The sequence below is a fragment of the Diospyros lotus genome, chromosome 12, assembly GCF_014633365.1.
Source record: "Diospyros lotus cultivar Yz01 chromosome 12, ASM1463336v1, whole genome shotgun sequence".
Taxonomy (NCBI): domain Eukaryota; kingdom Viridiplantae; phylum Streptophyta; class Magnoliopsida; order Ericales; family Ebenaceae; genus Diospyros; species Diospyros lotus.
The window spans coordinates 2,533,986-2,551,907 of NC_068349.1; the positions used below are offsets into that span (position 1 = coordinate 2,533,986).

General features: G+C 35.2%; 3 protein-coding genes across 3 annotated transcripts; 2 read left to right on the plus strand and 1 right to left on the minus strand.

Moving 5' to 3' along the window:
* Positions 1–2,219: 2,219 nt before the first annotated feature.
* Positions 2,220–3,598, plus strand: LOC127786945 (uncharacterized). Its single transcript, XM_052314739.1, has 2 exons — positions 2,220–3,278; positions 3,354–3,598. The coding sequence occupies exon 1, from the start codon at positions 2,560–2,562 to the stop codon at positions 3,007–3,009; it is 450 nt and encodes a 149-aa protein (XP_052170699.1). The 5' UTR covers positions 2,220–2,559; the 3' UTR covers positions 3,010–3,278; positions 3,354–3,598.
* Positions 3,599–10,500: 6,902 nt separating this feature from the next.
* LOC127787108 (thioredoxin-like fold domain-containing protein MRL7, chloroplastic) lies at positions 10,501–13,574 on the plus strand. Its single transcript, XM_052314971.1, has 6 exons — positions 10,501–10,633; positions 11,407–12,266; positions 12,512–12,596; positions 12,737–12,848; positions 12,930–13,044; positions 13,134–13,574. The coding sequence occupies exons 2-5, from the start codon at positions 11,464–11,466 to the stop codon at positions 13,031–13,033; spliced, it is 1,104 nt and encodes a 367-aa protein (XP_052170931.1). The 5' UTR covers positions 10,501–10,633; positions 11,407–11,463; the 3' UTR covers positions 13,034–13,044; positions 13,134–13,574.
* A 205-nt stretch (positions 13,575–13,779) lies between these two features.
* Positions 13,780–17,576, minus strand: LOC127787107 (long-chain-alcohol oxidase FAO2). The gene is made up of 2 exons (XM_052314970.1): positions 17,009–17,576; positions 13,780–15,543 (listed from the first exon to the last, which is right to left on the minus strand). Exons 1-2 carry the CDS (start codon positions 17,513–17,515, stop codon positions 13,795–13,797), a joined length of 2,256 nt encoding a protein of 751 aa, XP_052170930.1. The 5' UTR covers positions 17,516–17,576; the 3' UTR covers positions 13,780–13,794.
* Positions 17,577–17,922: the final 346 nt, after the last annotated feature.

Consider the following 17,922-nt stretch of genomic DNA (forward strand, 5'->3'; position numbering starts at 1 on the left):
CATGGGTTGCTCAAATTGGGCCTTAATTCTTCATGGGCTTGAATTCTTCATGGACTTTAATTTTTCATGGGTTTGATTTCTTCATGGACTTGAATTCTTCATGCCTAAAAAAAATAAAAATAATTTAATGTTATTAATAAATTATATATTATATATATGTATTACACATGGCACATATATATTAGATTATATTATATATATATTACATGCATGCATATAATGATATATATGTATTATATATAATTTTATATATTATTATTATTTACTTTAGAACTTCATTTCATTCATCTTTCAATTTAAATTTACATATAACCATAAAATATATATTAATATCTAATTTAAACCATATTTAAGATCGAAAGAAGGGTATAATTATAACAAAATTTTTACAAAATTAACCACTAATCATATAGGTGATCAAATTTTAGTGTGGTCCCTCAGTTCTAATATTTATCATAATTGGTTTTGGTCCAATCCTAGAAAAAATTGATTATGGTCATTAAATATTAATAATAATTAAAATAAAAAATAATACATAGTATATTATATACTCTAATATACAGAAATAACAAAGACGACGCAAAATATTTTTTACGACATTACTGTAATTTGTGAAACATTTTGGGGGCATTTCATAAATTATAAAAAAATGTCGAAAATGCATTTTCCGACTGCAAATGCATTTCCGATAACCAATTATGTTGTTTCATTCTCAAACTAGTCACTATATAACCAAGATCTAAGAACATTTATCTTCTTCAATATTCATCTTATTCTTTGCTTTTCTAAATCCCAAAAATCGTCATCGTCGTTCTCTCATTGTTATTTCTTGTTGCTCCCTCGCCATTCCCTTACCGTTGAATCTAAAAAATCAAGCCTTGCCAAAGGTCATCATTCCTTCTCACAATCATCAGTCATTCCCTCTTCTCGCATTTGCCTATGATGACTTCAATACATTCGTTGTCGATTGTTTGATTTGCTTCAATGTTTCTTGGTTCTTGCTTTAGTGAATCTTGTGAATATACTTTTAGGCAAATGTATCATGTTTGAACTATTTTTTATATTAAAATTTATATTTATAAAAAAATTCTAATATATATATTTTTAATTTATATTTAACCTTACATTTTTGTTTTTTACTTTTTTAAAAAAATATAATTTTTTCATTTTTATTTTCGTACAACCTAAGCTGTATATACCTAATACATATGATAATTTTTTAAAATTTTATATTAAAAAGAAACAAAATTTGACCAAATCAACTCATACAAAGTTAAAAGTTCTAAGTCACTTTGTTGTGATTAAATTTTAAATTTTATTTTACATATAATTCCTCCAACTTGACTTTGACCAGAAAAAGTGTCTCAATGACTCAAGGTCATATAATAATTAAAAATAAAACAATTTGGTCGCTTTTTAATCAAGCTCAACCTAACTTTGAAATCCCTAATAAAAATTTAATTTTAGTTATATTTGTTGTAGTTTTAACACAATAATAAATTTACTAATTAAAAATATTATTGTCAAATCACTCGAAATCTGTAAGAAAGAGAAAAATTAGACGACGTAGAGAAATTATTGAGTAAACATTCTGATATTTAAGTCAAATATTAAAAATTAGAAAGTCGTTTTAAAATTAGTATCAGAGACGTAGTTTTTTTATAATGAGAGTCTATTTATTTATAGATGAGTATAGAACTTTCATAAATCCCTTATAATTAGGATTCTTATGAAAAATTTATATCTTGATATTCTAAAATCTACTGAATTAGAATTGTTATAAATAACATTTATCTTAGTATTTTGAAATCTTATTGAATTAAAATTCTTTATGAATAGTGTCTATTTTTTCATATAATTCTTGAAGAATTTTAAGATGTCGAAATTATCCAATTTAGGCATTGCGCGGGACCCTTTTGATTAAAAAAATTACACATTTTTAACTCAAAAAATTGTTTTATTTTTTTTTTAATCTTTTAAAAGTCCTTTGCGTGTGATACATCAAGATCATGGCCAAAATGGTAATTAGCATTATTATTTTTCTAGTTAAGTTGATGGTCAATTGGATGTGATATATATATCACAAAAAGGGCAACGCAGGACTTCCAAGTTTTCGTACACCATCAAGATTGTAATTTTAAGGAAAACCAAGGGCAAATAATTAAGCCCTTCTCTATATATAGCACTCAACCTATTTCACCATTGCCCTTGTAATCGACTTTCTTTCTGTTCCCCGAGCCATCGGCCTCTCTCTCCCTTTCTCTCTCCCCCCCCCCCAACCGCGTCCTCCCATATTCTGCCCCGGCGACGCCGTACACCGCCGTAGGCGGCGGATTTGGGCTACGATACCGCTGATCTAATTTATGGGCTTTATAGCCTTTATCTGTGTTGATTCTCTACTGTTCTTTCTTTTCCCCAAATAAATTTCAAGCGAGGCATTCGATTCGCTGATGGCCAATCCCCTTTAGCTTTCTACTCGAGTCAATAATCCGACACCTCTGATCAGGTCACCTGCGCGCCGACGTGGCATGCATCGGACGGCGTGGGAGCGTGGCGACGATGACGAGCAATCAGCACCGTAGGATTGGAACGCCCCCGAGGGGGGGGCCCTCGAATAATAAGCGTAAAGAGAGAGAGAGCCTTCAGATTCCTCCACCGCCCAATAAGAAGCTGGTTAGGCCCAATGACCCCAGGCCCAAGCCCGGCCCAGTTCAATCAAGTGCTAAATCTCCTGAGCCGGCTTCTAATAATCAGCTCCTGGCCGGGTACTTGGCCCATGAGTTTCTCACGAAGGGCACGCTCTTTGGTCAGCCATGGGGCTCGACTCGAGCCGAGGCTGTTGAGTCGAGAAGGCCGAAGCAACCCGGGTCCAGCCAGGAAGCCGAAGCCGAGGCTCGGATCGAGGAGTATCAAAGGTACGTCGAGGTGGCTAGTTTGCTTAAAACAGACGGGGCCCACTTGCCCGGCATTGTCAATCCCACCCAGCTCGCCCGGTTCCTACAGCTGTGACCGCGAGGCATACGCGGCGAAAGCTCATTGGTGGTGCTCAAACAACAAAAGATCGAAGAAGGTGCCGGAACCCCTCTCTCTCTGTCTCTCTCTCTGTGTGTGTGTGTGAAGTTACTTTTGCATGGCCATGCACTCCGAATCCCCTTAAATTAATGTGTTTCATGACCATTCTCGATTAACTGTAAAGTTGTGTTTGTCCAAGGAGAGTGTGGCTGTTAAAGGTGTAATTGGGTGAAGTTGGGATTGGAAGAGATGCCATTGCCATGCATGTAAGAGTCTTAATTATCTAGTACTGTTCGGATTCAAATTTCTCAGTGTGTTAAGTAAGTTCTCGCATTGCACAGTTCCAAGAAACGACAGAAATGGTGGTGGCTAGAGAAGAAGCTTCGTTTGTGGCTTCGTCTGAGTCTCAATTATATATATATATATATATACCCACCAAAAAGAGGAAGGTTCCTCGGACCAAAACTGTTTAGAGGTAAACTTGTCTTATGAGTGCTTCCTCCTTTTTGTAATGTCGAGATGACATTTAATTAAGCATTTAAGTTTGACTGTTTAGCCGATAATCTGCATATGTATTGATGCGATAGAAAGCATAATAAGACATCAATGGATGGAGAGTGTCGACAGTGTCGCCGCATACATCAAACTTAAGTGGTGGGCAAAAGGAAACTAAAATAATTGATGAGCAGCAACCAACGCGTGTCTATGGAATGAATTCCTATTCGTTAATTAATATTATTGCCCCATTAAAAGTCCAAGAGCCCAAAAATACCGTCTTGGTTAAGAGGCGTAAATTTTTAATACGCGCACGTGGGGTTCCACAAACACACACAAATTAGATAATTTCGATATTCGATTTTTTTTTTTAAAACGATGATAGATAACTATCAATAAAGAATCATAATTTTAAAATAATTTTAAAATATTAGGTTAAATATCATTCTTAAGAAATTTTATCCTAAAAAAATATAAGATAGTAATTTATAAGAAATAAACGTCATCTATAACTATTTTAGTCCTAATCAAATTAGAGATAATCAAGATAGACATTATCTATAACAATTATATTTTTGGATTACTAAAATTATTTTATATTTATTTATAAATAAACAGATACTCATTTCTAAAAATATATTATGTTTCTTGTATTAGTTTCAATATGGTTTATATTGTTCCTTTTTGACCAAAAGAGTACAATCGGAGGAGGGTCGCAATGATAGGGCATGGGCTTCGGTGACGGATTTGTCCGGGGGCGACTAGCATCTGCAAGTACTTTGACGCTCGAATGAATAAAAGGGTAAGGAGAATGCAATGTATCGATAGATTAGAGATCAGAACATATATTGACTCTGAGAAGAGCTAATTGATATAGGAGGAGGAAACGTCTTCCTGCACGTATGCATCGTGCGTTTGCAGTTGATGAGACTAACTATTCGACACCGATGAAGATTCCCAAGTGGTAACATGGTGACGACAGGACCCTCATTAATGTGGATGTAATCTGTCATTAATGAGGATGAGATTTGAAACGGCCGCGCGAATACCCAATGACAGTTGCAATGATGCCGTGGCAAGCTAACGTTGGGCCGAGGTTGGGTCCAAAGGGAGGACCAAGATTGTGCCCAAAGAAGGGGCTAAGATTGGGCCTAAGGAGAGACCCGAAATTAGGCCCGAACGATCCATATATCATATTTAGTGTCTAATTTAAGTATCAAATAGTGTATGTGCAGGACTTTTCTTAGACTCTCTAATTATTTTTTTTATTTTTATAGATTTAGATGACTTAATGATAATATTTTAATTAAATAAAATTATTATTGTATTCATGTATCATTAAATATAATTAAAGGGCATGGGGCTTGAGAGGTGGAGGTGGATTATATATACATACACACACACCAAACAGTAGAGTAGTCAATTGGGAAATCAACACTTGATTGTGCATATTTTAATTAATCCCAAATCTTGTCAATTGGCCTACCAAATACCCCCTTTTTGCTTTCTTGTCGAAGCTTTTAATTTCCCCTTTGCTTTTTTGTTGGGTAAATTTGTCGGAATTAAACTCTCGAAACTTTTCCCAAACCTGACTTAAACTTCAAAACAGCCGGTTTGAGACACAATATATATAGTTGAAATGCAGTAAATATACTTTTTTTTTAGTATTTTCACATTATAAAAAAACAATCGATCTGAGATGAATTTTGAGACTCACAAATTTTTTATCTAAGATGGATTTTAGTTCATTTAAAAAACGCTCGACACAAAATTAGAGACGAATTTTAAATCGATTTTAAGATGAATTTTTTATACTGTTTTTTTCATCTCTAATTTGATATGGAATTTTCAAACTACACATTATTTTTGATCAAAAATTCTCATATTAGTTAATAATAAAAACAACTTATTTTAAAATATTATTTAACTAATAAAATTATTTTCCATAAAGGTGTGTTTGATTGCATAAATTTTAGATAATGATAGCTTAGAAAACAAAAAAGGAAATTCTATTTACAGCCCGTATTTTTGCTCTTCACAGCCCATCACCTCCTCAAATTCCACAATAATTTTAAAATTCTTATTTTACCCCTCTCACACCCCACAGCCCACAACCCACTTTCTCCTCCGACCACTCCCAACTGCCAGCCTCTGCCTCGTCTCTATTTTTCTCCCGCACACACAAACACATACATATATATATATATACACACACACATACGGTCGCCATTGCTGGGTCGGTCATAGCGGCCAACCCACACACACATTCTCTCTCTTTCTATATATATATATACGCGAAGGCAAACACACACCCACAAAAAAAGCATGGTCAGGACCATGTCAGCAGTCAGGGAACCCAGGGTTCAGTTGGGGAACCCAAAGTTCCCGGGTTCCTCGACTGGCCCAAACCGGGGACGATGGGTTCCCTGACTACTCAAGGAAGATGTTTTTTTATTTTTTTATTTTAATTAAAAAAATTTATTATAATAAAATAAAAAATTAAAAATAATACAAATAAATAAATTTTAAATATATACATTTTAAGTAATTATAATTTAACTAATTTTAAATTTTAAATCAATAAGATAAATTTTAAATCATGTGTATCTTTAAGTATTAAAAATTCAACACCATGATTTAAAATTTAAAATTAATTAAATTATAATTACTTTAAATGCATATATTTAAAATTTATTTATTTGTATTATTTGGCAATTTATCTTTGGCAATTTTGATGGACGATGATGAGCCAAAAACCAACGCATGGCCGCGACCATAGAAACCTTCGCACCTTGCGGTGCGGAGAATTCTTTTTTTTTTTTTTTCCAATTGCACAGGTAATGTTTCTTTTTCTTAAAAATTTTTTGTACATTAAATTATATTTTACTGCTTTAGTGTTAGTTTTGATTTTTTTTATTATTAACTGCTACTTATTTATGGGTTTTTATTTGCTCAGTATAAATTAATGGAGAAAAAGGATAATTGAATTTTTTTATGTGCCAACTATGTCTAAAATATATAAGATAAATGAGAAGACTCATAAATTTAATTATATTTTTTATTTTTCATATTAATTATATTTTTACACTTCACATTTTAAATATATGTGTGAGAATAATATGAAATCAATGATATTTTAAAAAAAGAGTAAAAAAATTTAAAAGGCCCAAAATTAAAAATAAAAATACATTATAAATACCGATTCGGGTTTCTAAAACCTGAACTGGGTTCAGACCGTGTGGGGGTTGTTAAAACCCCTGCACCGTGAGGTGTGAAGGTTTCTATGGCAGCGACCACGCTTTCGCGTGTGTATATATATATATATATATATATAGGTGTGAGTGCTGGGTTCTATGGTTGCGGCCATGTTGTGTGTGTATATATATATTTATATAGGTATGTGTGAGTGTGTGTATATATATATACATATATCTGTGTATGGGTCGGCCATGTGTTAGAACAGTAGGTGCTATGGCATACACCAAGAGGGGGGGTGAATTGGATATTTTAAAAATCTTGATAGAACTTGAAAACTTTTTGACCCAATTGAGGTTTTAGTGATTTAAAACATAGAATATATAAAATGACAAATGTAAAGTAAGAAGAATAAATGAGACAAAGGATTTATAGTGGTTCGGCTTAAACCAAGCCTAATCCACTACCTTAGCTCCCACTAAGGATTTTAAACCAATTCACTAAAACCTCTTACTTACACAAGTAGGCCCTCTAGCTACACAAGCTAGGAAATACAACCTCCTACTTAAACCAAGTAGGCCCTCTAGCTACACAAGCTAGGAAATACAACAAGAATAACAAAGAGAGGATCTAAGAGATAAATCTCTTAGTTACAATGTCTCTCAAAAATGATACAAGGCTTGAAGTAAATAAATACAAGTGAGGATCAAAGCCTTGAAGAGAGAAAATTAAAGCACAGTCAATATAAATACAAATGTGTATACGATGTAAGCTCAAATAATTTCCTTTATATCCATTAGTCTTCTCTTGATCATCCATGACATGTATTTATAGGCTTCCCAAAAGATTGAAGAGAAATGTAGCCGTTTGTGACCGTTGGAATTGAAAAACTAGCCGTTGGAAGCTTTCTGTAAAAGATATAGTCGACAGAAGAAAATGCATAGTTGACTATTTTTACAAATAAAACAGAACATAGTCGACAGACAAAAACGCATAGTCGACTATCTTATAACACAAAAATTCTACAGTCGACAGATACATATGCATAGTCGACTATTGCAAAAATGTGAAGAGATTTTTGAATTTTATGAACAAAAATAGTCGACAGATGAAAAGCCATAGTTGACTATCCTTACATGATAGTCGACAGACTGAAAAATAGTCGACAGATGCCTTAAATAGTCGACAGATCGAAACAGCATAGTCGACTATTCTTAAATATAGTCGACTATCCTTAACAGCATAGTCGACTATTCTCAGGCATAGTCAACAGAATGAAACACATAGTCGACTATCCTTTTGAAAACATTGAAAACTTAACAAGACCTCATTTTGATTCTTTTGAAAGCAAGTTGGGATAATCAAAAATATATTTTGAAATAAAACCTCACTCAACCATACTAAATATTTCTTCCATAGGATTTCATACCTTGCTTCAAAATTCATATATTACAAATTTGTTTTCTCATTCATATAATCCATAGAGATTGATTTTATATTACAAATTCATTTTCTCATTCATATAATCCATAGAGTTTGATTTTCATATAGACATTATCAAAACCATTTTACTAAGAATAAAATATCACCATGGTCGACCTAGCAATCGTATATATATATATATATATATGTATCGTGTCTTGATGTATATATATGTGTGTGTATGGTGTGGGACAAAAAAAGAGACACGAGGTGACAAGCGACGATTAAGGGTGGTCGGATGATAGGGTTGACTGTGGGGGTAAAATAGGTATTTTAAAATTATTAAAAAATTTGGTAGATGTGGGCTGTGAAGAGTAATTCTACGGGCTGCGGATAGAATTTCTCAAACAAAAACCATCTCACCTCCTTAGAAAATGAATTCTATAGAAAGAACCTTTAAATGTTTGTACCATACACATATTTTTTATAGAAAAATTAAGAGTGTTTGATTGTTTCCTTAGAAAATATGTGTAATAATTACACATTTTTTATAGTAAATGTGTATAATTAAATACACTTTAACTCTACTTCAATTCCATGGGAGTGGAGTTCCAATTCCATGAAATTTCAATTCTCATCCCATCTTCTAAGAATTTCAATTATTTAATTTCAATGAAAATCTTATTTTTTGAACTAAGATAGAATTCGAATTTTATAGAAAAAAAAAAAAAACTGTTTGATGGAATTTCTTAAAATTTGAATAGAAAATGAATTCCACCCCATTTTTCACCCCTATCAAATACATCCTTATTTTTTTGCATTTTAAGTTGTGAAATATTTTAAATACACTTTAACAAAGTGTTCAAGTTTAACCAAATTTGGCTTAATTGTACAAATATGTTTGCTACAAACTTGGTCTCTGCCCTCTTGGAGAGACACAAGCAATTGCATAATCTTATATGAAGATAAAATCGAACCTATAACTTTGAAATATCTCAAATTCTCAAATGCATATAATGAACTGTTTGCACTAACACGAGGGAGTTTATATTATTGTTACTACAATGAATGTTGTCCCATCATGTGTGTGACAAGCAAGTTAAGGTTAAGAATTACATAAAATTATTATACAAGTTTAAGTGCATGTGCTTAGTCCGTGAGAATTAAATTAAGTAAATTAAATAAATAAAAAAAAGATAGAAAGCAAACAATCAACAAAAAGGACACATGCACACCTATTAGGACAATCTTAATATAGGTCTACCCCCTACTCATAATGCTAGGCATTAAATTTAATGTGTAAAATAGGGTCAATTACACTAATAATTACTCAATTTTGTATTATATTATTGTTTGGTTATCGAATTTTAAAATATTACATGTTAATTACTAATATTTCAAAATTGTTACTGTTTAGTCATTGAACTTTAAAATATTACTTACTAATCATTAATATTTCAAAATCGTTTCATACTCGTCACTCATTTGTTGTTGAACTTTAAGTTTACAAGTGACGAATGAGAAACAGTTTTAAAATATTAGTAATTAATATGTAACATTTTAAAGTTTAGTAACTAAATAGTAATAATTTTGAAATATTAGTGACTAATATGTAACATTTCAAAGTTCAGTGATCAAACAGTAACATAATATAAAGTTGAGTGATTATTGGTATAATTAACCCAAGTAAAATATATACGTTGAGATATTAAAATGGACATGTAATCATTAAAAATTAAGTTATTTGGAAAAATTTTAAAGTAACTCATATTAAATATAAAATAGATAACGAGCCAAAAATAAGTCAATTCATGCTAATAGGAATGAAGAATTAGTTAATCCTTTACGACATGGATGGAACGAACTCATTCTTATTATCATTCTCACTTCAAAAGATATAAAAGGTGATAAACTATCAAGACGACAGTTCAATACAATTTTTATTATTTTTAATTCTCAAAATTCCTTTTTAATTTAAGTATTTGGGTGACGTTATCTCAATCGAATTATGAGACAATTATTCTTATTTTTTATCTATCTAAACATTTTGTATTTTAAATCAATAGGGCACATGGTCTGAGTCTCATCAAAATTATATAAATTTAAATAGCAGCTAATCTCTACGTGATCAAGATAAGTTAAACATGTAAAAAAATAATAAAATAACGATTATTATAAAAAATTGATAAAATAAAATAAATATTTAATAAGATAAATATAGAAATATACAGAAAGATTTGATATTAGTTAATTATTGAATTTTATGAAAATAAAATTATAAATAAAAATAAAAAGTTAGAATTTATATGATTGATGTGATGGATAAAAAAATTCAGTATATATAAATAGAAAGATTTCTATATATATATCATTGCGGCGAGAAGCGACGGAGCCGGTGAGAAACCAGAAGGCCCAGGAACCCAACCCCTGAGATAAAAACCAGACCCAACTCGCCGGAGCCGAAGAAGAAGGCTTCCCCCGCGCGCACAAGCAACGGCGCTACACATCGGTATCTCCGTTGCTCTCTCTATGCAAACTGTGCAATTAGTCTGCTATTACGTGGGTTTCTGCCAGTATGCACACCACGTGTTCGACACTTTGTCCGTGCTTAAGAGCACTTCAATTCGCAGAATCCTGATTGCGCACCCGCATTTCTGCTTTGTCTGTGCTGGTTGAGGACAGCCAAGCATGTCCACTGGCTTAATTCAAAGCAAGTTGCTGCCGTTAAATGCGTAATTTGAAAGGCGAAACTTGATTATACTCCCGCTACTGTTGATTCCATGCGGTTTCAAAGCTCTTTTGATAAATAAATCCAGTTTTTTTACTTTGACTTGCCGATCCTTCTTAGTTAATTGGTTGATCATGCAGTGGAAATAATTCATATCATGACCCATCTTGAACTGTGGCTGGTAGATTAGGAGCAAAAGTTAAAACTTTTCAAAAAGTATCAACTATCTGACAACGAAACCTTTGTCACGCCCTGGCCATTCATGATGTCCCATTGAATGAAATATGGAATTATGAGTCTTTATTGCTTCGTTTAATTCAAAAGCACTTGTGCTGTGCCCTGTGCCTTTGCTGCGGTTGTTTTATGAACTGGCAATTGCTTCGACTATTTTGGTGTGAAAATGTGCATCAATAATGAGAGCGCCTTGATCAAGTGTGTGCCTACCAGATCCTCGCGTTCCTCTCTTGCGTATCAAATTTATATTTCTCTTCTGTTCACTTCAGCCATGTAAGAGCATTGACAAATCCTTCTTGTAAATTTATTTTAACTCTCAGGATTTGGGGGTGCAACTGCTTTGTCTGCTTCAACAGATTTGTCATGGATATAATGGTATGATAAGTTGGGCAAAAGGGAAAGAACAAAAAATGTTTCCTTCTTCAGTGAACACTAATCTTGATGTCCCCTCTGTCTCACTATTTCTTAACCCTATTCCTAGCTCTTATCTATGTTTGAAATGTCTTTTCTCTTATCCTGCAACTCACAACTACCTTATAAAGCCTCTTACTTGTTCTGCTAATTCAAAGAAATCTGGTTCAAAATCAGACTCCAGTCCTGGCCCACACCTGAATTCCAAACCCAAACCCAAAACAAGTACTCAACACCAGAAAACTGAAGTGCCCCGAAGTGAAGATCAAAATTCTGGCATGATAGTCCCAACTACGATTCCAAAAAAGCCCCGGCGTGGTCGTAGAAGTGAAGCTGCTGCGGTTGAAGATTTCGTGCGCAATTCGCTTGAACGCACATTTGCTTCAATCAGACAGCAGAATTCTGAAATATTGGAGAACAAGGAAAATATTATGAAGGACAGGGTTGATGATGAGAACGATTCCAATGGCAGTAGTGAGGAGGAGGAGGAGGAGGAGGATGAAAGTGGTAACGGAAGAGAGAAGAAGATGGTGGTTGAGGAGGAGAGTTCTAATTGGCCACTGGATGCCGATGTGGGGTGGGGAATTAGAGCTTCAGAGTACTTTGCGCAGTACCCCATCAAGAATGTTGTAGGGGAAGATGGTGTTGAGATTGACTGGGAGGGAGAGATTGACGACAGCTGGGTAAAGGAGATCAATTGTCTGGAGTGGGAGAGCTTTGCCTTCCATCCGAGCCCATTAGTTGTTCTTGTCTTTGAAAGATACAACAGGTAAGCCAGTTATTTTTATCTGTGTTACTTACCTTTCTTTCTGTATGAAGAACTATTAAACCATGGACATATTCTGGTGGTTAAAATTTGAATTAAGAATACATGTCCGCAAGGGTTTTCACTTACGTTTATAATGTGCATCCACAATTTCCAAGCAGCAAATTGAATTAATTAGCTGGAGGACAAACTAGCATGGGGCTATCTGACTTGAACTATCATTTCTTCTCTCATCGCATTGTCTGTAGGGCATCTGATAACTGGAAGGTTTTGAAGGAGCTAGAGAAGGCAGTCAAGGTTTACTGGAGTGCCAAAGATCGATTGCCACCTCGGGTACTCTGAACTTCAAACTTAGTTGGCATCTCTACAGTTTTTTGCATTTTGATGTTTCCTACATTGACATAATCTTTCTCCATCATTTTGCCTTGACGATAATGCATTAACTCTTGTCTACCTCATGCACCTTCAACTAGGCTGTTAAGATAGATATCAACATTGAGAGGGATTTGGCCTATGCACTCAAGGTTAGAGAATGCCCACAACTTTTGTTTCTGCGTGGCAACAAGATCATATACAGGGAAAAAGGTATTCATTTTTGGTTTGAGATTCCATGACCATAGCTTTTTCTTTGTGTACTGCCTATCTCTGATGGGTCTTCATGCACAGAGATTCGAACAGCAGATGAATTGGTTCACATGATTGCTCATTTTTACTATAATGCAAAAAGGCCTTCATGCATCAAGGATGAAGCTCTATCTCCACCATTTTAGTTCAAACCTGGGTATGCAAACCCTCTCAGCTTTACCATATCGTGATATTTTACCAGCCATCTTATAAGCACACATGGATATATTTCGACTGTTTCCACAGGAAAGATCAACCTGAAGTTCAGGAGCTCAATAGCTGTTTCACGATATGGTAAAGCTACCTGCTGCTGCTGTTTGTTTGCTGCTTGTACCATGATGAATGACTAAGTGAAGGCTTGTTGGTTTGCAGCGAGGAAATCTGTCCTGTGGCCAAATTGTTGTAATTTGGTGAAAATCTAAATAAAATTCTACATGGTTGAGCTCATGTGAAATTTTAGGGTACCCCACCCACCTCTTCAAAGTGCACCACACCCTCCTTTGGTTTACACCACATTCTTTCGTGTGACACTGCACCCTCTTTTGTTGTATTATGTCTCTCGTTTTTACACCGTATTCCTTGGGTACCGATACCCAAGGATAATGTAGAAGGCCCCTTGAGTTCATACTCTCCCCTAGGCTTGTCAGTGGTTCAGGCATAGACCAGATACAATTCAGATCCGATAGACTTTTCATAGAACAATTCAGTATACATTTAATGAATTTGGGACTACTATGACTTGATTTGTGGGCGTGCGAGAACAAAATGAAAGATAAGTAGATAAATAGAAGACAGGGTATCTTATGGTGTCAAGTAAAATAAGGAATGCTAGAGAAAATGTTTTTACACAACCATATTTATCACAATTGACGATTATGATAGCTTAGTCGAGTTGCATTGAGTATTATTAGTGAGATTCATCTTTCTTCAAGGACTCTGCAATTCTTTTTGAGATGCAATAAGCAGTGGCCTGGATTGTGATCATGGGATTGACCCCAATGGCACTAGGCAGAATACTTGCATCACAAACAAATAAGCCTTTTGCTTCCCAGCTTTCCCCATTCTCATCAACTGCACCCTCTTCCTCAGTGGCGCCCATCCTACAACTACCCATCTGATGTGCAGAGCAATACAGGGTCCAGTACTCTCCCCTCGACTTTGGTCCTCCAACTGCTGTTACTTCATCTAGAAATTCCTCCAAATCCTCATCTCTAGTTCCTTCACATCTCATTCTCTGTCCATCACTTCTGTGAGTTCCCACTTCAACAGCTCCGGCTGCAACCAAGATCCTCAACACTTGCCTCAGGCCTACTTTAAGGTTTTCTTTGTCGATCCCATCTAATCGGTACTTGATCCTTCCTTCTGCCTTCACTTCCCCTGAGCCCTTATCTCTGACCAAAGCGAATAGGTGAGCTGTTCGCGAGTACCTCATCATCCGGTCCTCCATGTCTCGCCCTGACACCCATGGCATCATAACACTAAAAGAAGCAGGTCCTAGCGCAGAAGCTTCTATTAGGGCATGAGGATTAGCTTCTTGGGAAACCACCTTGTGGAGTGAAGTGATGATTCCTCCCTCGTAGCTTTTTCCCTTGATGGGCAAAACAGATTCTGGGAAGTATCCCCATGCAAATAGAACGGGATGCAGACGGAGGTTCTTGCCAATATTAGGGTTCTTCAATCCACTAGAAACCATTAGAGGGGGAGTTAAGAGAGACCCACATGCTGAAACTGTTACTCTAGACTCTATATGAAGCTTCTTTGTGATGTTCTTGCTCACAGTGGAAGCAATGACTCCCAAACATCTCTTCCTCGACCCAGTATCATCATTTCCCAGTATGAATCTCTCTGCCTTGCATCCTGTTAAGATCACTGCACCATTACTAACAGCATCCACCAGCCAAGTAGAATCAGTCCCCTTCTTCTCCCCCATTCGACAGCCATAACCACAAGAACCACAGTAGTGATTCTCGGACGAGTTCCTCGGGGACGACTCGACTTTTAACCCGAGACTCTCACACCCTCTCCGAAGCACTTGATTCTGAAACCCTTCCTCTGCACAACCCTCTGTGACACCAATCCTCTTGCACACATCATCCATTGCGGATTGATAAACAGAACTTCCATAAAGCCGAATCTTTTCATCCACAGCCCACTCTTTGAGAACATGTTCCGGGGTTCTAATGGCTGCTGACCAATTCACAGCAGATCCTCCCCCAACTGTTGATCCTGCAAGGATCATCACTTTCCCATCTAGGGTCGATAGGATTCCACCTGATTCATAGAGTTCATCCATGGAGGGACCTTCCAAACCGGAATAATCCTCCGGGACGAAGTAGTTCCCTTTCTCGAGGACGACAACTCTTTGGCCGGAGTTGGCAAGAACAGCAGCAGCAACACCGCCGCCACAACCAGAACCCACGATCACCACATCACACTTGATCTTGAGAATGTTGTCACTCGGGTGTTGTGTGACCTGAAGGCCTTTCTGGGTGAGTGAGTGGAAGAGGGTACAGTCAGTTTCAACCATTGTTTCCACGATGCCCTTGTCGAGAGGCCTCCCCTCTGCCTCTGGGGAGAGGGGTTTGGTTTTGCCTTCCCTGTCGTCCACTCGGTAGCCAATGGCCTCCCATGCTGGATTTCTTGAATTCTCATCAGTCTGCATTAGAAGAAGCAGAAGAGAATTAAACTCAAATACTGATTTGAATTCACCCTTTCTTTTAAAAGCAATTGTGTGTTTTCTAATATTTATGTGATTACTAAGGTTGTTAAAATCGAAATTTTAAGAGGGATAGTAGGGGATTCATAAAATCGAATCGTAAAATTGTAAAGATTTATCGAAAATTAAAAATATTATTTAATTTATGAAAATATATATTTATAATGATATATTTCTTATTATAAATGAAATAGATGTACTTATTTTAAAATTAATTTATTTATTAATTTTAAAAATATTAAATAATATAAAAATTTTAAATATTAAATTTATTATTCATCTATCTTTAATCAAAATTTCAAACAATAAACATTACCCTCATCATCAACAAACATTGTTAAAAATAACTAAAAATATTAAGTCATAAAAATAATAAATATTGTTAAATTTTATATTATGTCATTATACTAATTAAGTTACTAATACAAAAAAGGTATATTTATTTCTTGCTAATCATCAATCTTAATATAAAATTAGACAATTCTGATTGTGACATATTTAAGATTAATTCTTTGAATTTGCATTTACTTATATATATAGATAACAACAACACAAATGAGAATGTACACACAAGCATAGCTGCACAACATAATCACTCAGCACATCAATTAGACGCAACACAGAACTTAGCACAACGCATACACGATATTTGATTACTGGACTTAGCAAAATATAGTCACTCTCACTCACAACTCACTCAAATACCTGGATTGGATTTGATTCTTCGAACTTCAAGATGAACGAACGAAAAAAAAAGGTCAAAACAAGATCGACAACAATTAAGGTTTGCAAAAAGACACAAACAGCGAATGTAGCAAGCACATAGACACAATATCGTTTAAAGTTTGTAAAAGAATCAAAATAAGAGATTGACAATGATTATATATATATATGTTGACTAGGGATAGAAATATTTTTGTTTTTAATCTCAAAATTTTGGACAAGACTAAATTTGGTAAACTCGTAAATTTGTAAAATCGTAAATTCGAAATTAATAAATTCATAAACTTTGATCGGTAAACTCATAGATTTGGGTTCGATTCTATAAAAATCCATTCCTACAAACGAATTGACTCGTTTTATGTCTCTTAAATCATAAATTCTTAGAATCGGGAGTACTACCATTTTATAGATACAGGTAAATGTTCATGATTTTAACTGACAACTATTAGACCTTAATTAAAAGTTTTGAAAGCTACTGCAATTTGTATTGTATTGGTGGTTGCTTAAGCTGAAGGGAAGCCCATGAATGTCTTTTCAATGCCCTATTTATAGGGATTCTGATGGAATGTCAATGGCTTCCCACTGAACAGAACTGATACTTCAGATCAAAGCCACCCAATTTAAAAGATATATACTAGTAAGACTTTTGAGAGAGAGAGAGAGAGAGAGAGAGAGGTATTACCGAGGAGAAGAAGGTGTAGAAACAGAGGATTTTGATTAAGACAAAGAGCAGTCTCAAGGGGAAGAGATAGGTCTGTCTGGACCATCCCTGGAGAATGGACTCCCTCTTCTGCAATGGAACTTGGGAGAATTTGTGAATGTAAGGCCATCTTCCGGCGAGGCAAAGCCGGCCGCAGAGAAGTAAACTCCCCACTCTGCTCGAAAGAATCGTCAGAACGAGCCTCGCTAAGCCCACCGCTTCCGGCAAAGCCCTCCTCTCCAGCAGTTCCGCGACCTGCTCGGCGACCAGCGATCGAGGCCGAGGGCCACCACGAGAAGAAGAAGAAGAAGAAGACGACGAAGACAGACGCTGGTCGTTCTCTTGTTGGAGGAAGGGAGGAGGAATGAGAGCTTCGCACATGGCGGAAAGTGCTTCGATCTGAGACGAAGACAATCCGTGGCGGCTGCTGCTATTGCCACACCCGCTCTTCCCTCCTCTTAGCAACGGATGACTCTCTCTCCTTCCCATCTCTCTCTCTCTCTCTCTCTCTCTCTCCGACTTCAGGCTTTGGAACTTTATGAGTTAAGAGTGACTCACGAAGCTCTTTGTTTGATTATTATATATGTACCCAAAGATTGACTTTTTAACTATCTTTCCATAATAATATATACACTCTTCATCTATTTCCTCTCTTTTTCTAATTCCAATCCCACTTGGTTTTGGATTTTCCTATTAATAATAATAGGACCCCTAATCATTTAATATTATATCTTTCCATCCTAATATTAATATATACTCATCTATTTCCTCTCTTTTTCTAATTTCATTCGCACTTGATTTTGGATTATCTTATTAATATATTATATTATGAATAAAAATGTTAAAAAATAAATTAATAAACACAATTTAACTGAGATGACTCAACAATAAAGGGC